Source organism: Medicago sativa, chromosome 6, assembly GCF_051527215.1.
Source record: "Medicago sativa cultivar Bolivia chromosome 6, Bolivia_mono, whole genome shotgun sequence".
In the NCBI taxonomy this organism is placed as follows: Eukaryota; Viridiplantae; Streptophyta; class Magnoliopsida; order Fabales; family Fabaceae; genus Medicago; species Medicago sativa.
Window position 1 is genome coordinate 28,900,752 of NC_140754.1, and position 20,599 is coordinate 28,921,350.

Here is a 20,599-nt window from a genome sequence, read left to right on the forward strand (position 1 = left end):
CCTGACTTAAAATCATGTGCGGAGGTTATTGACACATATATTTTAAGTGGGCAGCTATCCACTGACTTAAAAACTTAGGCGGAGGTTATTGACACATAGATTTTAAGTGGACAACTATCCACCGGACTTAAAACCGTGAGCGAATGTAAAGTTTTTAAATTCAATAGTTTTTTTTTTTTTTTACAAAAAATTCAATAGATATTAACTTGTTTTACCCCACTTAAAATGATAAAATTAAACAAAATACAAAGTAACAAAAAACAAATTTTGTAAAAAAAAAAAACAAACAAACAAAGCTTTAAATCAAAACCAAACAAAATTGGAGACCCAATCCATCGTTACAAACAAAATCAGAAGCAAGTTCTCAAGCAAACCATCGTGAAACAATTAAGAAATCAGAAGCCAAATTCTCAAGCAAACCAACCACCGTGAAACCTAATCCACCGTCATCGATTCAAAAGCAAACCCAATCCATCGTTACAAACACTACAATTCTGAAGCAAGTTCACCACCATCGATTCAACCCGTGAAACCCAATCTCACTTCAGTTCACCATCTCCACCGCCATCGCCGATTCTGAAGCACCGCCATCGCCGATTCTGAAGCACCGCCATCGCCGATTCTGAAGCAAGTTCACCCCAATCGTTACAAACACTACGATTCTGAAGCAAGTTCACTTCAGTTCACCATCGATTCTATAGTTCAATCAGCTTACGAAGACCGTTCAATCAGCTTCACCGTTCAACCAGCTTCGCCGTGCGTTTCTCTTTTCGCGGCCGTCTGTTACAGTTCCTAGCCTCAATGCGTTTTTGCAGTTGCCCAATCATCTCCTCCTTTTTCAACCTTTGGGTTCACCACCGTCGATCAAAGGTAACTTTGATTTCGCAGTTAACTTCGCTTTCATCTTTGATTTTGCTTAAATCCCATTGCAGCTAAATTCGATCTATAATGTGAATGTTCTAAGTTGGTGTTGAAATTAAGACATTCTGAATCATTTTTTGGGGTAGGCTTTTGGAGAGTGAAGGTGAGTTTGGGCTTAGGGTAGGGGTTGGGGTAAAGTGGTTGTTGGGACACAATACATAATATTAGATTGGGTATTAGCACCGTGAACAATGAATGTTTTTAGCACAACTATCAATTGTGGTTAGATCGGGTTTTCACTGTGGCCACTACCGCAGTTATTAGATTGTTAGCGCCACTGCTCGTCAAAACTACAATGTTACAGGTTCTTGCACAACACCTAAGGACTATTATACCACACTATGTTGCGATAAGTGACATTGCTAACTAGTCAGGACAATTTACATAATAGCAATGGGAATTGAAGAACTTTAATATTGAAGTAGATGCTAGTACTATCAGTAAAAGTAAAATTAACCATGAGAATATAAGTCATTCAAGGCAGCAAAAGAGTTACTCCTAGAGTAATGAGAGCATGAAAATACTATTTGATTCCATAAAGATGAGGGACAACAATTGGGAATAGTCAAAGTTAACACAACAATTAAGAACCTTCATCATCATCATTATACCGGTGATGAAATTTTAATGTCTCTGATAGTAGTACACGGGAATTAGTCCTCCTGAACAGAGGAATGAAGAATGCTATTTCATTCTACTTTGTATGATAAAGTTGATTCTGTTTAAATTTGAAGGATTGTTATTATGTTCACTATCCATCAAGATTTGTGTGCTAATTACTTTAAATCCAATCAATTCCTCCCAAATGGATTGTCCAGTTCAGCAATTTATGAAACGGGAACAATCTAAAACAAACAGTTTATCTATGTGGCACCGACACCTTAGATTGAAGGCGTGTTCGGTATCTAACTTGTTGGTGCTTGGCACATCCAATTACTTCCATTCTTTCAAATTATTATCGGTGTGTACTTGTCAGTATTTGTCAATGTTATATCTATAAATATATCTTATATGTCTATATATTTATAAGGGAAAATTGCACTCACCTCCCCTAAGTTTTCTTTAAATGACACAAGCATCCCCTCTAGTTTTAAAATAAACATCAACCTCCCTTAAGTTATCATTAAATAGATAAATACTTCCCTTGTCTCTTAACTGCTGTTATCTTTCTGTTAACATATGGATGTGAAGTTGAAGTTATCACTGTCTTCATTTACCATTTTAGTGATTTGTCTATTTTAAAATATCATCTTCCTACTGAACCGTGAAGCTTACAAGCTAATTTAAAAACAAAATTTACAAAATGTGAGTTATACAAATCCTTTCAGGTCCTTTTTTTGTTTGTTTAATGTTTTACAAATCCTTAACATGGTTGGAAGCCTCTGGTGTGTTTGGAAAAAGAGATTAAATGGGACTTCAAGTTTAATTTTTATCGTGTATAAGTTAATGTTGGTTGGGGGGGGGGGGGGGGGGGGGGGGGGGGGGATAGGAATGGATGCATGTATTAGATTTCTACAAGTGTTCAGACTAATTAGTATGAATAAAAAATGAGCTGAAGAGTAGTACACTGACACCACAAAACTGTTTTGAATTTACTTAAAAAAACTGTTTGCAATCACCAAATAATTTGGATGAATATTAGCCATAATTGATCCCTCCAGCGCACATGGATTCAACCATTTAGGATTGACAAATTCATAGCAGGGCTATTTATAGTATCACTAAGTTTTTTTTCTCTAAACTAAACAGATGGTTAACAGAGTTAACTTGAGGGGAGGTTAATGTATTTTTGAAACTAGAGGGGAGGTGTGTGACATTTAACCAAACCTCGGGGGAGGTCATTGTAATTTTCCCTATTTATAAATGTATCTTACATGTCTATATATCTAAAGAAATAACATTCTTCGTCAGAAACCTATTAGCTTTATTGGCTAAGCAACATATACAAAGCAAATAAACATATTAATTCATACTATGAGTCTTTCTAAAGCCACCAAGTTCATGCATTTCCTCTATATAATTGCAGCGAGGACTAACATTTCCCCTCTATAACAATTTCAATTTGTTGCATGAAGCCTTAGCCTCTCACCCACCTTCAAGTTGCAGATCTATATTTTGCAATAATATCCCCTGACATGGAACGTTTTGGCTACAATTAAATTGCATAGCTATATCAGAAGCACTTGTGCCTTTTATGTTCTGGTACAACACATTCCTTATCTGAATCGCATATTTCTCCTAATACCGATATACTTGCGAGCACAAAAGGTAGCACAAAAGGTAGTTGCTCTGCAGTGCCTCCTATACCAGAGGATGACGAAAAGGATATCCCAGAAGAGTGTGAATTATATGTTGATAATAAACATCACATAGTGGCATATGCAGATGTATACAAGTTGGGACCAACCATACATAATCAGTTGTTAGATAATGATATGGTGAGGGTGGCAGTGACTAAAGTGCTAGATTCAAATGCTCAAGTCCCAATGCCCACAGATGAGGTTACAAAGGTTGGTGAGGCCCTCAACAATTTCATTCAATGGCCAAAAAGACTCTTGCGTCTTGTTTGTAATAAGGTATTCGATCATTGTGTATGTCTTTATATGTTTGCACTTCGGACCATTTAAACATGTTGACTAATATTTTATCTTAATTATTTAGGATGTTAAAGAAACTACAAATGACGATCTTCTATCCAAAAGGTCAGAACCTGAAACCTCTTGCACTCAAAAGTTGATGTTAAGGATAATGTCACGAAAAGATTCTGTGAAGTTTGATTTCAAAGGTAATGAATTCTTTTACCTCCCAACGAGGGATATTATGGAGTTGTGTATGAAGACAGAAGATTTAAGCTACACGGTTCTACGAATATGGGTGGTGTAAGTACACTTTCTCACTTATATATGCCTTTGTTTGTGCTTTAAAGTAGCTATATCATTTAAGAAGATGCCCAGTTTTGCTGAAAAACGTTAGTGTGTTTCTGATTTATGGAATGTTAGTGTCTTTCAGTTTTGTACAAACATTAATGAGATTTTTTTTAATATTGTAGGTATATGGAACGCCTATGTACTCATATGGGAAATAGTGATGTGTATGAGTTCGTTGATCCATTTTTCATTCACGCAGAAAATAACCAAGATTGTTCTCAGTCTCATATAACGGCAAAGCTGTTCGAGGGTAAAAAAGTTTGTTATTTTGCACCTTACCTGAGAAAGTCAGTGCATTTGATCTTCAGAGTAACTTTTTTGCTATAATTAATCACCTATATATTGGAAAGAATTTAATTTAATTTTTTGTTTCCAAATGTAGTCGCCATTGGCAATTGCTCATTATTGAACCAAAAAAACAAAATGTAGTTTTCCTATGTTCGATGGGGTGGAAGCCGGATAAAAATATCGAGCACATTGTTAATTCGTAAGTATTTAACTTATGAAATTTAATTATGTTGTATTTTGTACTGCTGAAGGCTCTTTACTCTGGGTTATTCCCAACTTGATTTTTTTACAAGAAAATTTTAATGAATATATTTTATTATTGTAGTGCTATTGAAGGGTATAATAAGTTGAGCGGTTTGAGAAAGCCGAGAAAGCCATCATGGGATACTCCCACAGTAAGTTAAAAAATAATATTTGAAGAAATTCATATAGTAATACAAGTCTTATATATATAATATTTACTCAATATAATTTCCTATTTTTGACAATTGTAGTGTCAAAGACAACCGTTCAATTATGAGTGCGGCTATTATATCATGATACATATGTTGAACATTGTATCAGCTAGTATTACTAATTCATAGGATCTGGTGCGTAATTGAATATTTCAATCATTTGTGTTTTTTTAAGTTAATATGATATTATAAATAATATGTTTTTTCTTCTTCTTCAGGTCTTTGGAGACAAAAACCCATTTACTGATGATGAAATTATGAATGTTCACAAGTTTGATTCTGCAAAGACTTTGATGTAATTTATATGTCTAGCAATGAACATGCTTTGAAACAATAACAATTAATTATTAGCTTATGTCTAGATTTATGGTATTAATGAATGATTTTTTTAACTTTGAATTTGTTTACAGTTTGGTATAAAATTTGGTCTGATATTTTATTAGTGGCCTTGTATCAAATTTTAGATTAATTTGTTAAATTATGTATTATAATCATATATACAATGGTAATGGCAAATAAAAAAAAATAAATAAGCAGGTTATTAAGTGGGATCATAACATAGACTTAAAAATTGTGATTTTTTTTCCTTTTTGAGCAGGTTATTAAGTGGGATCATGTCATAGACTTAAAAACTGATTTTTTTTATCGTTTTGAACCTTTTTAAGTGGGGTGAACCGACTTAATAAACATATTTTAAGTGGGGTGATCCGACTTAATAAAACATTTTTAAGTCAGAAGATTGGTCTGACTTAAAATCATAATAGTTATTAAGTCGGCCACCTATAAGTGGGATCCCTAACCCACTTAAAATGTCAAATTCACCCTACTTAAAAAGTCTTTTTTGTACTAGTGGCGTGTTAGTTAGAAGCTATTTTTATGTGATGTTTCAATTCTAGCGTAGAAAGCAGATGTTCCGTTTAATGTTCCAACATCGTGCTAGCAGTAAACATAAACAAACCGCAAAATAAAAGATAAGAAAATAAAAGGCACAGAGAGTTTGTTCACCAAGTTTGGCACAACTCACCTACATCTGGGGGCTACCAAGCCAGGAAGGAAATCCACTAGTGTAGTCCTTAATCAATAGCTCTCAACAAACTCCTCGTTTACACTATATGACCTAGGACCTACCCGTATAGACTTCAACCTAGGAACTCCTAGATCTGAGATCTCATCTCACTATCCTAATGGTCAGTCACAGCCACTGTGACCTATCAGACCTAAACCAAAACAAAAGTAAAAGTTACCTTCCAACACAAACTACCTGACACCTTGTTTCACAACTTTGGTGTAGTACACAATCTACCTAGCTCCATGCTTCACAGCTTCGGAGTAGTGAACAAGAGTATCAAACTCACACAGACAGTCCTAAACAAGTATCACAAACGATACAAGAGAAGAACACACAGGGAAGACGACTCAAAACCCTAAAAATCTATTCTTTTGACAATCTATGGTTTTGATCCATTACAACTCAACTAAAGGTCCATCTCAATGCATCAAGGTGATACAAAGAGAGACTCACAAATAAAGCACAAGTTGAAACCCTAAAGACTCAATTCAATATTCTTGAATTGGTGAATAAAACTAGGGTACAAGTCTTCCTTATATAGCCTTTAAAAGCATGGACCTTTTCGTCATAGGCTAAACATATATTTGTATCAAATATTCTCTTTAGAAATATATTGAAACAAATATTCTATAGAAAATATATTTTCCAAAATCTCTTTTGAAAATATATTTTACAATTATGGTAACTCTTAAAAAGTAGGAACATTTTTAGGAACCACCAAGCACACCACCAAGGAATCCTAAAATATTGTTTATATTTTAGAAACAAATCTTCCAGCTGATTCTGGGCAAAAACGCGCTGCTTGGTGAACAAGAAATAGGGCGTGGTTTCCTTATTGAGATAAAGATTGCGTAAACCAAGCCACATAAATAGGGCACACTGAACCATGCCAAGATGTTGTAACGTTGTATCCAACATACATGAGTATTTGTTTTAGCAACAATGAAGTCAATACCCAAATACCCAACACTTTCCTCCATGGCGGTTCAAAGGCTTATCACGACGAGAACGGTGAGGAGACGGACTGCTACTTCCTCCGTCCGAATCGTCAGGAGGATTCTTGCATCCTTTTCGAAGGTTTGTTGTAATGGAGGTGCCGTCGTCTGCGACCACTGGTGTAGCGTGGCGTTTGTTTCGCTGAGCCTCTTCGATTTGTGTAGCGACTTCCGTCAAAATCTTTTATTGATTCTTTTCCACGCGTTCGAGTCTGTTATTTTGCTGCTGGAGCAGGTTCACCAGGTTCGTCAGGATCTCAGTCGTCTCTGGTGGCATAGGAGACGGTGGAGGTGGAGGAACGTCCTCCGCACGCAGAGTAATTGGAGGAAGAACCGTCGTGTTTACCGCAATAGTAGCACGAGCTTCGACCGTAGCGTTGAGGATCACGTCGTTTTCTTCACGATTCGCCGGTTACGGTGGAGGAGCGGCTTGCGGTGGCTCTCCTATGAGTTCCAGCCATGACTTTGGAGATAGGAGCAGTAGCCGTCGACTGTTGAGGTGGAGGAATGTGTAACTGAAAACTATTATGGAGGAGGAACGCGTAACAGAAAACGGTTATGGTGGAGGATCGTTGGACCGTGGCGGTTAGCGAACAATCCCCTCCTTCTAGTGCCAAATTATTTGTCCGGTGAGAACGGATGAGTCACAACAGTGGCGTAAATTGCTTTGATATGATGGTGTCGGTTTCCGATACGGCGGCGTACAATCCTTGCGATGGAACGAAAGGTGTCCGCAGGTACGTTAGCACTCTGACGCTCATATTAGTAATGGAATTGAGAAATAGTGTGTAGAAAGTGTTGTGAAAAGTGAAGTGTACCTTGATGGTGAAGCAAGTTCACCCCTATATAGGCGCAGGTTGGTCATAATCGTCTCCGGGTTATGCGGCATGCGATTAGGGACGGTGGAGAACAGTTGTAGGGTGATCCTCATGCGGAGGCGCACTTTAGCTAACGTGTTCCCTTAAGCGTGGAGCCTTAAGACATTTTAAGCCATGCCACGTGCTAGCGTGTGATTGGTCTTCTGACTGGTCCAGAACATAAATTACGTAAATAAAACTATAGTAAAAATGTGAAAAATTTGAAGTTCAAAATAAAAGATGAATTCTGATGAAAAATAAAAGACTTCATAAATGTTCAAAAAGAAGAAATAATATTAGACTCATTGGAATAGAGTTAAATTATTATTAATGTGAAATTGGTATAAATTTTATTTTCCATTACAACCTACAAATTGGCAATTGTTTGTTATATGAGATAGGTCCGTCAATATTTTGTTCTGAACTGACGAGAAAGCCAATCATAGTTTGACAGATGGACCAAAAATCCACCAGACTAAGGTGCATCATCAGAGGGTGCACGCTAGTTTCAGTGCACGACATTCCACTCGAGCACGCCTCCCTGCATCAGGAACCGTATACGTATCTCCCAACGGCCTCCTGATGAGGCGCCACACTTATCGAAGATGGTTATTCTTACACAGGTTTATATAAGGGTGACTTAGCTTCACCCCAAGGTACGATTCACTTTTCCCACACTTTTCACACATTTCATCTCATTTTTATCACTGACTTGAGCGTTGGAGTGCTAATGTGCCTGAATGTACCTTTCGTCCCACCGCGAAGACTCTTCACCATCGTACCGGAGCAGTTTCTGCCACTGTTGTCTCCATTAGTTCTTCAACGGACAAATCAATTTTAACTGTAGAGATAGAGTATTGCAAAAAAAAAAAAGGAATTTATTCAAAATATGGAAAGTTTACTATAATTATTTGTTTTGAGGAAAGATATAACACATCAAATTTATTGAAAAAAATAGTGTATGTAAAAAAAAAATTATTGATGAATTAAAATATAATATAATAGTGAGAAAAACTATAAATCTATTTTTTAATCCTTACTACATTTAAAAAAGAACGAAGACATTATTAGCGAAGTGATATTCTTGCTGAGTTATTTACAGCAAAACCGTCAGATTCAAGCCTTTGGAAGGCTTTAGTAAAGCTATGGCATGCGATAGAGAGAAATATTTTTTGGTCGATAGGCGATGGAAAAAGTGTTGGAGCTTGGAGTCAAATATGGATTGATGCGGGGCTTTGTGTGTCCGAGTTAGAAATTGATATTCCGCAAGAGTGTAAAAAGATGAAGATTGCAGATCTGGTTGATTTTAATGGAAATAGGAATTTGGATATGTTGAATCAATGGTTGCCTTATGATGTTGTTCAAAGGATCATGACCATTCCGGTGACCGGTGCCTGATGAGAATGATGGTAATGATAAGAAAATGTGGTTGGTTTCTTCTAATGGGAAATTCACAATTGCATCAGCTTATCATATGTCAAATTTTGACAATGCTACACAAGATGAGACTTGGTCAAAGTTGTGGAAGTTTAGAGCACCTGAACGTATAAAACATTTTATGTGGAAGCTCTACCATGGAAGATTGTTAACAAATTGAGGAAGCATAAGATGGGGATTGGTAATCAAATGTGTAGGTTCTGTCATGATGAGATTGAGTCTGAAATTCATGTACTGAGGAACTGTCCAAAAGCGATGGCACTTTCGTTGTGTGTAGTGGACTTTGCTGCAAGAACAAGTTTTTTTAAGGTGATTTATCTCATTGGATTAAATTTAATTTGTTTACAAATGACTACTAGAATCATAATGTAGAGTGGAGAGAATTTTGGGCCACTGTTTGCCATGCTATTTGGAATTGGAGAAACAAGGAAACTCATAATGATAATTACCAAACACCTTTACATGCTAAAAATATTATTATGAGTTATGTTAATGATTGTCACAATGCAATAGCAAATTCTGATATTGTGACATCTCAGCCGAGACATTTGGAGGAAGTGGGATGGAAGTTACCACCAATTGGGTGGGTCAAGATCAATATTGACGATGCTTGTAAGGATGGTAATACCGCGGGGTGTGGACGACTTATTAGAGGTTCGGAAGGCGAATGGTTAGTGGGGTTCTTCAAATTTTTGGGGAAGTGTAGTGCTTTTGTTGCAGAGCTATGAGAAGTTTTGGAAGGTCTTCGATGTGCGAAAAATATGGGGTTCACTGCAGTAGGAGTCTTATTATGTGGGGTGTGGACGACTTATTATGTGGATTCTTTGGCGGTTGTTAATATTATTACGAGTGGGAAGGAAAGCAATGCGAGTGGTAGGAGTCTTATTCAAAAAACTAGACAACTTCTTCAAATGGAACGGAAAGTGAAGGTTAAACACTAGTATCGTGAAACAAATAGGTGCGCTAATGCATTAGCTAATATTGGATGTTTCATAGGAAAATGAGATGATGTATTATGAGTCGTGTCTGACTTAAATTAGTCATTTGTTAGTTGTTGATCAAACGAGGATTACTTTTCTACGCTTGATTAAGATGTACTTTCTTTTTCTGAGTTTCAGCCCTCCCTTTCATAAAAATAAAAATAAAAAAATCAACGCTAAAGAAAGGCCAAATCCATCGTTTCTTCTCAAAGTCAAAGAGGACAAATCTATCCATATCCATCCATATTTCTCAAAGTCAGAAAGTACACTCGACGCGCCAACGGACACTATAGTTCCATTTAGAACTTGACCCACGACACTTACCAAACTAGACCATCCACCCGTGCTGCCGCACGGGTCATATTGACGGCAAACAAAACATTCAAATAGATAGAAAATAACGTGTTTTCAATAAAGGCAGACCTAAATTTCACTTCCTTATTCCATAAAAACCCTTGCAACCAAAGTTTAATTTTCAATTTATAGTTATTTCAGCAGCAAGATATCATAAAGTAATAGCGATTTGTAATTCATCTTGAAAGTAACATATAACCATATCGAATGAATAGTAGTGTATGAGCTTCCAGCATCATTCACTAAATATACTAACTGCCATTAGAGAAACAAAAGGAAATTGATTCATTTGAAAAGAAAACTTTAAGTTGCTTACACATCAAATGGATTTTCCCTATAAATCATCGGAATCATTAAATTTTCCATAAAACACATAATCAAACATTGCTTAAAAAAATTTAGAACATTCATCAACAAAGTTTTATGGGAACATAACCTCATAATATCTTGTTTGCACCTAAACTTTAAAAAATTGGCTTAAAGCCTCTGCATTAAACAGAGAAACTTGTAATGATGCTTTTCAATAGTCTTGCTTTATGGTTGCTCCTCTCAATCATATAGCATGGTTGCTCCATAATTCGATATCTTTCATTTACAGACACGAATCGGATCAAAATGAACACATACAAACAATTACTCTTCTTGGCTGATGCACCTAAAATTTAAATTTCACAGAATATTAAATGAATTAAATTGAGGAGTTGAAATTACACAATTGCAACATATCAGAAAAGAAAAAATAATACCGAACAGCACCTGCCACAATATAACAATTGAAAACTTGATCGAACAACACTTATAAATACAAAACAGAAAAGTTCAAATGAAATATTGAAATATCAAGTTGTATGAAGTAGAGCTATTTCATTGGTTAATTCATAACTCAATAATGTAGTGGTGTCCTTGATCTCATGGAACCTGCCCTAAATGATTTAATACAAAACTAATATATCAAAATGTACCATTTACCTTGGGAATCAGGTTCAACCATTTTTGGTTTTCTGCGCCTTTTCCTTTTTGTCGAACTTGTACCAATGTCCATAGCATCAAGAGCATCATCTGCATGTAAACCGCAATTTTAAAACAATACGCCAGTTGATGTTTGAACAGAACACATATAACGCTCTTAAAATTGCGGTATTTGCGAATAACAAAATGTTGTGTGGAGGCCATACCGTAATCATTGTCAGGCACATAAAAGTCTTCACCATTCTGCATGCATTCTACATCTGCAACATCAAATTGATGTACAGGCACAAATGATAATTCTACTTGGCATTCATCATTGTCGATGTTGTTATCATATTCAACTATCTTATATAGACGGTAATGAAATGTCAGGTATAATAACAGATTACAAAAAATAAAAAAAGATCAGCACCTAATAACATGATTTGATCTACCAATACTTACAAAGATCATTATCTAGAACATCCATATCTTCTACTTGACATTCATTGTTGTAGATGTTGTTATCATCATCAGCTATCATGTATATATGGTAATAAAATGTCAGGTATACTAACAGAATTAAAAAAATAAAAAATATCAGCACCTAATAACATGATTTGATATACCAATACTTACAAAGATCATTCTCTGGAACACATCTTCCACGTTTTCGCTACAGTATGTATAGTTCAATTCGTGGGTATTAAAAAAATAAATTCGGCATCTCTTGTTCAGCTCCATGACGATTCTTAGACACACATTCCTAATGCTAATGTAATATGAAAACTTCAGAAGATGTATGATCTGGTTTTTTACAATTTCACATATAGCAAAAACTAATTGCTAGTATTTGTGATAGGCATCTAAAGTAGTGAATGAGTACACGTGTCAGATGAGCAAACACACAGCATATTGAGCACCGGGCTCATTAAACATATAATCTAATTAATGATATCTGCAATTTTTACACCTCTACTGCCAATTATCAAACTAAATATTTATGATTTTGCAGAAGCTACAACAATGGCTAACAACTTTGATACTTTAATGGCAGTGGAATTATATAGAAAAAAGAAAGGAGAGAACAAAAAGTATCAAAGTAATGACTGCTATAAGATTTGGGTTCGAAGAGGAACAAATTAAAACCATTGGGAGTAATAAATTTGGTAAGATATAAATTAAAAATCACAATCAAAAAGTTTGATTAAACACAATTATCAATAAGAGCATGTCCATTCTTACCAGCAGAAGGGAGCACCTCAGAATTCGCAGCCTGAAAACAATGATGAAAATTAGACAAAGGCATTCTAGGTGTTCACTATAATGAAAAGTGTTTTTACTCACTTCATCCACATCAGATTCATCATCAAATGATTCATCATCATAGTAGCTGGAACTGAAACAATGAAAAGAAATTGAGAAGCTCAACATAATTTTAGGGTAAAGATCGCAAACCCCTCTCTATAATAACACACACATCTTCCAAATGCCCCAATATGTCCCCAACAACGACATGCAGAGGAAAAGAAAGTTAAGGCAAATCAAATAATTCCCAAGTAAAATCAAAAGCAAAGTTTAAACTAAACATGTTCTTATTCATGAGAAATTTGTTCCAAACAACCTGTAGGCTATAGATCAACCCAACAACCAAATCTGATGGAACTAAATTACGCTCATATCTTGAAAAGATCATAGTAAAAAAAGAACATTTTACATACTAAAAATATTATAAAGAACATCACCCAAATCCTATTAAATTTTTGGAAATACAACGAAAATAATGTAGAAGTTTATATTTTAAGAAATAAAAAAGCAAAAATATTAAAAGAATTCTGAATTCTTCACAACTATAATTGATGCATTGGAATATTACCATAATAAATGTACATACTATAAAACGAATTCTTCACAACTATATGATAAACTTGATTATAATACTCTTGATAACGGATTTGAACTATACGGTAACACAGTACAAAATATGTTTTTAAATGGCGGTGATTTTTAACTAAATATTAAAACAGTAGAAACTTTGAGCAATTTAGTGTTCATTCGCAATTGAAGAATAACAACAAATTTAAGAAATGTTACTTAGTAGCAGTGATGTTACATTGACTTTTGAAATAGTAAAAACAAAGGCTACAGTAATAACTGATTTTAACTTGAAGATCAGTAACAATTTTAAAATACGTTTCTAAGTAGCGTCAATGTTACATTTTAGAATAGCACGATATGAGTCTCGTCTTAATAAGCAGAAATTTACCTTGATGATCAGAGAGGCTAAAATGTAATCGAATATAGCGGTTATAACTTATAATACCTTGAAGAATACCATATATATAAATCCCATCCTATATAGCGGTTTTTTCACATTTTACTAAATAGCCATGCAGTAACAATTACAAATCTTCAGTCTTTTGGTGGTGATTTTGGATTGAAGATAAAACACAAAGTTAAAACATTTGGTTCTAAAAAGCGGTGATTTTACAGTGAAGAACAAAACAATAAAAATCAACTCCAAAATTGCTATGATTTGATATCGAAAAATAACACGTCTAAAATATGTTTCTAAACAGTGGTCAATATACATCGAACAACGACACTGTAAAAATTTCGCTCTAAATAGTAGTGAGTCTACACTGAGTAAGCCCACTGTAAAAAGCACGGATCATAAGCTGTAGAATTCATAACCGTCAACTTTTAGTGCGTACATCATATTATAATTACAGTTGATATCAACACTGTCACAAAACCACAAAGTTGCTTAAAAAAATCGTTCTAAATAACGGTGATTATGGGATGATTAATACCACAGTAAACAGCAGTTTATATCAAAGACAAATTGAAATAGTATAATTAATAAAGGAATCGTCAATTAAATTGAAATCAAAATGAGAAAAAAGGAAAAAGAAATCGAATTATAAATTGTGAAAGAACAAATCCATTACCTCTATTGATGGTAAAATTTGTGATTTGAGGAATCTTAATGCCATTGTGATTTGTAAAATAGAGAGTTGATTCAAAAAGTTACTGCCGTAATGATCTTCTCTGTCTCCGTCTTCCTCAAATCTTCTTCTTTGTCTGGGATAGATATGAGGTTTGAGTTGTGGATATGAATTAGAGTGGACATGGATTTGATGATTTTGGAAGAAAAATGGAAGAAATGGTGAAAAGAATCCATAAGAGAGAGAGACCGAGAGAGAGGCGTGTGAATGTGAAAAGAGAGAGAGGCGTGAGAAAAGAAAAGAGAAGGAAATAAATGAGATGCTAGGAAATAGGTGATAATTAATGTCATTGGTAACTAATACCTTGGAAAATTGGAAACATTGATTGCTATTGGTATATGAATATGAAGAGTCTGTACAGATTGGGAGTTAATAGTCTCGAAAATTTAAAATGCACATTTAATTGGCAGAAAGGAAGGTTAATCGCGCTAGGGTAAAGGGGAGTTGATTTTAAATTCAAAAATCTCATTAAATGAGGTTAAGGCATTAGTTTTCCGCTCAAAACATAGGATTAGGGTTTTAGATGATTTGTTAACATTGTACTTTAGGATTAGATAATAAGGATCACACATTTTTCATCCACGTGTTTATCCATGAATCAAAGTGTGCCCCAACTCCATAACACATAACCTCTTTATCCCCACATCAGTGTTCCCATTACCCAACCCAAACAGGACTAGAATTTAGTTAGCCATGGATATTGTCTTGCTAACCCGTGCCGTCAAGACAATGGTTACAAAATTTATAAATACAAATTTTGTTTTGAAAATATAAGATGTTACTTGTGATCATGTAATGATTATACAAATTTTTCATAAAAACTTGCTTGTTTTCGATTCTTAATCAATACCCTTAAAATACTAGTTAGCATTCGTAAATATTATAGTAAATTCTCTAACTTTTACACTTTACATTAAACTAGGGATGATGTTAACTTATGTCCTTTAGAGCATACACCCCGGTCACTATTACAAGCAAGCAACATGTTAGATTCATTCAATAAATGATGTATATGGTCTATAATAAAGACCATATTCATCATTAATTGAATGAATTTAAAATGTAAATTTTTGCTTATAACAGTGACCGGAAGGTGTATGTTAAGGATTTCATAAATGATAAATATTTATTACAAAACATTAATTTTCAATCTCGAGAAAAATAAATTAGTACAATTTCCTAGAAAAAATTCATCGTAGGTTCTTTAACATGTGTCATAAGATATTTATTATACATGGATTATCATACACTCATTATTCGTTTTAATTATTTTTTTAGAACACATTTGAGAAAGGTATTTATTAAGGTTTTGTTAACTAGTATCCCTGTGACACTAGTTACGAAAGTTAAAAGTAGAAATTTTCTACTCCCTCCGTTCCTTTATAATTGTCACTTTTGCATAAATTTTTTGTTTCTAAATAACTGTCGTTTTCAAAGTTCAAAGTATCATTAAATGTGGTTTTACCTATATTACCCCTATATATTTATTGCAGAGAAAGAAATGTATGAAATGAAGTATTAAATGATTAAGGTTATTATAGGAAAAAGATAAATTGTTGTATCAAAAGTAGTAAAAGTATTTGTTGTCTTGGTTTGTGTAAAAAGTCAAAATGTGACAACAACTTTTGACTTTTATAAAATAGAAAATTTTACTTTTCATCACTTCCCAATGCAAAAATTTTATATTAGTTTTCTTAACTAGTGCCTAGAGCGCATTAGTTAACATGTCCCTTTTATTAAAAGCAGGATAAATTATTTTTAGAAGGGTCACAATTCAACCTCTTTCTTGTGACTATTTCTTTAACTTCATTAAGTAGTAAAATAAAGAGTAAATTACACGCATCTCATTTAAGAGAAGCTTGAATTACACTTATCTTCTCTCTTATGTTAAAATATCCATTATTCTTCTTTGAAAATTAAAATTTATATTCTCCTACTATATGAGATGCTTGAATTACAACAGGCTCCCTTAATAATTAAATACGCACTACAGTTTAATCTATTTTAACATAAATAAATATTTTTTATGATATATACTAATTTTAAACCTTCATTTAATAAAAATAAATTCAATTCTTTATAATTTATATCTCAATGATAATTAAATTTAAATATTTTGTAATTATTTTATAATTTAGAGTTTAAAATTCACTTTTAAATAACCATACTTTACAAAATTTAGTAATTTTTTTACATATTTTAATTTTAATTTGTGATGCTTTATATTTTATAATAGGATTTAAAACTATATACTAATGAAATTGTGAATAATAAATAACAAAAAAAATGTTCAAATTTTTATTATATTGAATGGACCCGCAATACTATTGTTTTTTCGAAGAGTGTTATACTATATTTTTTTGTTAGATTATTAGAATTAAAAAAAAATTATTAAGAGAGTAAAATGTAGTTTTTAACATAAGAGGGAAGAAGAATGTAATTTAAGCTTCTCTAAAAGAAGGAGTGATATATTTTTTAATATGTTTTGAATAAGAAGGAAAAAATTGTATATTTTAACGAGTAAACCATCAAATTGGTCCTTGTCTTTGTAAGTGATTCTCAAATTAGTCACTGACTCTATTAATATTTCAAAATAGCCATTGTCTTTGTCAAAAGTTTCTCAATTAAGTCTTTCGTCATATGAAAAAACATAGAAACATGGGTCTGATTGGGAAACTTTTGACAAAGACATAGACTATTTTGAAATATTGTCAAAAATTTCTCAATTAGACTCATGTTTCTATATTTTTTCACATGGCGAGGGACTTAATTGAGGAACTTTTGACAAAGACAGAGACTATTTCGAAATATTAATAAAGTCATGGAATAATTTAAGAATCAATTACAAAGATGGAAAGCAATTTGATGGTTTACTCATATTTTAGCATAAGAGAGTAGTGAAGTGTAATTCAAGCATCTTTAAAAAAGAATGATGTAATTTACTCATTTATCAGACTTCAAGGTCATTTAACAATCAGAGCAAACTTGTCTAGTTTTTGCCAACTGAATCTACTCGATTAACAATTACTCCCTCCGATCTTAAATATAAGAGAAGAATTTTTTTTTAGGTTCGTTGAATAATTAGTATATCTAAACTATAATATAAACTAGGCTAAACTATACTTTTCGCCCCCTAAGTTTCAAAATGTTGCGATTTTGGCCCCTTATAAAAAAAATGGCAAAAGTGACCCCATGTTTAGGGAAATATGCTCTTTTGACCCCTAACATAAGAGAAATCTGCTTTTTGACTCCTTAGGATTCGAGGGAGTATTTTTATCCTCACAAATATCTTCTAAATCCCAATTAGGCATTTGAAGCTAGCTCCATCTCCTTACTGGTTCCCCCGACAAATTTTATTTAATATTTTGGGTAAATACAGACTTTGGTCCCTTAACTTATTTTTGCGTTTCATTTTGGTCCCTTGATTTTAAACTGTCTCAATTTGTTCCCTTAAATATCTCTCCGTTTACCAAAGTGGTCCCTTCCGTTAGTTTTCCGTTATGTTTAATAAAAAAAGTTAAATGTGGTACACGTGTCATTTTGTCATTTGTTGAGATCTTTTTTTTTTATTTCCTTCATCTTCTCCATACAAATTTCTTCTTAAAAAAGAAACATATGATTCATGGAAAGAAGAGAATCGTGGAGAAAGAAAAGGAAAGAAATAGGAAAGGAAAAGAAAAAAGAAAAAAAAAATGTGATTCATGGAAAGAAGAAACAATCACTGAGAAATAAATAATCATGGAAAAATTCAGAAACCCATAGATTGAAAAGATAAAAGAAAACAAGATGAATCATGGAAAGAAAATCAGTTTGCTATTGTTGTTGTGCTGCAATAACCTAGCCTCAAAATCCAATCCAATTCAATCCTTCTTGAATTTTCAATCTTTTTGTTCTTCTTTTTGAATCGATTCGATATGAAAATTAAAACCAATAAGAGAATTGGTTTCAAGATTTCAAGCAAGGGATGAAAACCAAAAATCGAACAGGGTCAAAGAAGCTTGGAGAATCGCTCTTCTTGCGACACCGACATCAACATCGTAAAGAAGCTTGGAGAATCGTTGCTTTCTGATCTGTTATGGGGTGTTTGTTTTTTATGCTTTCGATGGTGAATGTTATTGAGATAAGATTGTGGATGTTGTCTTGTGGGAGTAAATTTGCAGCTCATGCTGTTGCTGTTATGGCTATTCTTGTTTCTTCTGTTGTTGTGGTTTATATTTCAACTGTTATTTATGCCTTTACACACTAGATTTGGAATTGAAATCATGTTTGATTGTTATGTTTTTTGATATATGAAATGGATTGAATTGGATTTTGGAAAGAAGAAATTTTGGGTGTTTTTTTAAGAAGAAATTCACGTGCCATTAGAAATTTGTATGAGAAGATGAAGGAAATAACAAAAAAAAAATAAGTTTTCAACAAATGAAAAAATGACACGTGTACCATATTTAACTTTTTTTATTAAACATAACGGAAAACTAACGGAAGGGACCACTTTGGTAAACGGATAGATACTTAAGGGACCAAATTGAGACAGTTTAAAATTAAAGGAACAAACTGAAACGCAAAAATAAGTTAAGGGACCAAAGTCTGTATTTACCCTAATATTTTTGTACTTAATTTTTGTTAATGATGGCATTGCCCTCTATATGGTGGGACCCCTATCTAGAATCTCTGTCTAAATTCCAACAACTTTTTCCCACCGAGTTTCCGTACTCGTTAGTTAGACTTGTAGTACCATTTTTTATTTTTTATTCCTTTTCCTTTTAAATTATCCAACAACAACCGTTAATAAACGCGGTCCATTCTTCTCCGATAAAACCAATCATTATTATAGCTCATTTTTCCAAATTCAACTCTCTTCCTTATTTGCTTTCTCACTTTTTCCTTTCTATTCAATCCATTCCCTAAATTTGAGTCTTGAATCACTTGTGTATTCTAGAAAATTTCTCTTTGAGAATGCGTTTTGCAACAAAATATAAAGGTTCTTCAATTTTGAATCTACGTGCCACCCAAGTTCACTCAATGGAAAATTCAACCTTATATAAAGAGCTTAATTTGTTTCAAAAACATGTATATGATAGGTTCAATGAACTATCTTTAGTTTCAAATGATAATTTGTTATCTCTTTCTTGGGTTAGTAAGCTTCTAGATTCATTTCTTTGTTGCCAAGAAGAATTCAAGATGATTCTACACAACCATAAATCAATGGCCTGTAAACCTCCGTTGGATCGATTGGTGAATGATTTTTATGAGAAAAGCGTGAAGGCATTGGATGTATGCAATGCTATTAGAGATGGTGTTGAACAAATTCGACAATGGGAGAAGCTTCTAGAGATTGTTCTTTGTGCATTGGATCATAAAAGAATCATTGGTGAAGGACAATTTCGTCGCGCTAAGAAAGCTCTTGTTGATTTAGGAATTGGTATGATTGATGCTAGTAGTAAAGATTCTAATAATATTTCTTCAATTGGTTATAGAAATAGATCATTTGGTAGAAACAATGTTAGTAGAGATATAGGGTCATCTCAATTTGGTCATTTTAGATCACTTTCTTGGAGTGTATCAAGAAATTGGTCAGCTGCAAAACAACTACAAGCAATAGGGAACAATCTTTGTTTTCCAAAGAGTAATGAACTTGTTGCTACAAATGGTCTTGCATTGGCTATTTATACAATGAGTTCAATTTTGTGTTTTACAATGTGGTCACTTGTGGCTGCAATTCCTTGTCAAGATAGGGGATTACATCTCAACTTTTCTGTTCCACGGCAGCTTCCATGGGCTGCTCCGGTGATGTCATTGCACGGGCGGATTTTGGAGGAGTCAAAGAAGAGGGAGAGGAAGAATTGTTGTGGACTTTTGAGGGAGATTCAGGAGATTGAGAAGTGTGCTAGGGGGATGAATGAATTGGCTGATTGTTTGGAGTTTCCTTTGAGTGAAGAGAAAGAAATGGAAGTTAGGGTTAAAGTTGAAGATGTGGTGAATGTTTGTGAAAGTTTGAAAGATGGGTTGGATCCTTTGGAAAGACATGTTAGAGAAGTGTTTCATAGAATTGTTCGTGGTAGAATGCAAGGGCTTGATTCTTTTGCTTGATGGAACAACCATAAAAGATATAGGTATGTAAAAGGATGGTTTTTGTAAACTTTTTTTTATCCATTTAACATACATCAAATGTATAGAGTTTTTAACCAAAAAAAAAAGTATAGAGTTTAGGTTTGGAATTAGGCCTTCATGGTCTTGAGACATGATTTATATAAGAAGAAATTACAATAACCTGCCTCCCATATTCTTTAAAGTGGGAACAGCAACATTCAAGTTAAGGATACAAATGGAAGATACAAGGAGGGATACCTTAAAAACCAA

General features: G+C 33.7%; 2 protein-coding genes, 1 long non-coding RNA gene and 1 pseudogene across 20 annotated transcripts; 2 read left to right on the top strand and 2 right to left on the bottom strand.

Annotated features, from left to right (window-relative positions):
- Positions 1-265: 265 nt before the first annotated feature.
- LOC146914362 (uncharacterized) lies at positions 266-5,033 on the top strand. 7 transcript variants are annotated; one of them, XM_085717216.1, is made up of 9 exons: positions 266-870; positions 2,948-3,497; positions 3,583-3,800; positions 3,971-4,098; positions 4,231-4,254; positions 4,293-4,335; positions 4,462-4,531; positions 4,631-4,726; positions 4,810-5,033. In XM_085717216.1, exons 2-8 carry the CDS (start codon positions 3,357-3,359, stop codon positions 4,718-4,720), a joined length of 714 nt encoding a protein of 237 aa, XP_085573342.1. In that variant the 5' UTR covers positions 266-870; positions 2,948-3,356; the 3' UTR covers positions 4,721-4,726; positions 4,810-5,033. The 7 variants fall into 7 exon arrangements, 6 of the variants coding, with proteins under 6 accessions (XP_085573342.1, XP_085573341.1, XP_085573337.1 ...); XR_015014138.1 differs by having other exon boundaries at positions 286-870; positions 3,971-4,135; positions 4,231-4,335; positions 4,639-4,726; positions 4,810-4,952; XM_085717211.1 differs by having other exon boundaries at positions 314-870; positions 3,971-4,135; positions 4,231-4,335.
- A 5,511-nt stretch (positions 5,034-10,544) lies between these two features.
- Positions 10,545-14,498, bottom strand: LOC146914363 (uncharacterized). Of its 11 annotated transcripts, XM_085717222.1 has the most exons (8): positions 14,183-14,480; positions 12,579-12,630; positions 12,477-12,507; positions 11,871-12,003; positions 11,697-11,768; positions 11,459-11,593; positions 11,253-11,342; positions 10,545-10,938 (listed from the first exon to the last, which is right to left on the bottom strand). In XM_085717222.1, exons 5-8 carry the CDS (start codon positions 11,719-11,721, stop codon positions 10,775-10,777), a joined length of 414 nt encoding a protein of 137 aa, XP_085573348.1. In that variant the 5' UTR covers positions 11,722-11,768; positions 11,871-12,003; positions 12,477-12,507; positions 12,579-12,630; positions 14,183-14,480; the 3' UTR covers positions 10,545-10,774. The 11 variants fall into 11 exon arrangements, 9 of the variants coding, with proteins under 9 accessions (XP_085573348.1, XP_085573350.1, XP_085573346.1 ...); XM_085717224.1 differs by lacking the exon at positions 12,579-12,630; XR_015014140.1 differs by having other exon boundaries at positions 10,821-10,938; positions 11,253-11,512; positions 14,183-14,496.
- Positions 14,499-17,941: 3,443 nt separating this feature from the next.
- Positions 17,942-18,562, bottom strand: LOC146914364 (uncharacterized). The gene is made up of 2 exons (XR_015016712.1): positions 18,168-18,562; positions 17,942-18,105 (listed from the first exon to the last, which is right to left on the bottom strand). It is a non-coding gene; the product is annotated as an uncharacterized LOC146914364 (long non-coding RNA).
- A 516-nt stretch (positions 18,563-19,078) lies between these two features.
- LOC146914365 (protein BYPASS1-LIKE pseudogene) lies at positions 19,079-20,599 on the top strand (annotated as a pseudogene). The gene has a single exon (XR_015014142.1). The product of XR_015014142.1 is annotated as a protein BYPASS1-LIKE pseudogene (transcript).

Coding starts and splice junctions, on each gene's coding strand:
- LOC146914363 (XM_085717217.1), bottom strand. CDS start 12,665: ATGTTGAGCTTCTCAATTTCTTTTCATTGTTTCAGTTCCAGCTACTAT. Junction 12,508..12,578: donor ATGAATCTGATGTGGATGAA/GTGAGTAAAAAC, acceptor CATTGTTTTCAG/GCTGCGAATTCTGAGGTGCT. Junction 10,939..11,252: donor GGTTGAACCTGATTCCCAAG/GTAAATGGTACA, acceptor TTTAAATTTTAG/GTGCATCAGCCAAGAAGAGT.
- LOC146914362 (XM_085717211.1), top strand. CDS start 3,357: ATGGTGAGGGTGGCAGTGACTAAAGTGCTAGATTCAAATGCTCAAGTC. Junction 3,801..3,970: donor GTTCTACGAATATGGGTGGT/GTAAGTACACTT, acceptor TTAATATTGTAG/GTATATGGAACGCCTATGTA. Junction 4,136..4,230: donor TTTGCACCTTACCTGAGAAA/GTCAGTGCATTT, acceptor TTCCAAATGTAG/TCGCCATTGGCAATTGCTCA.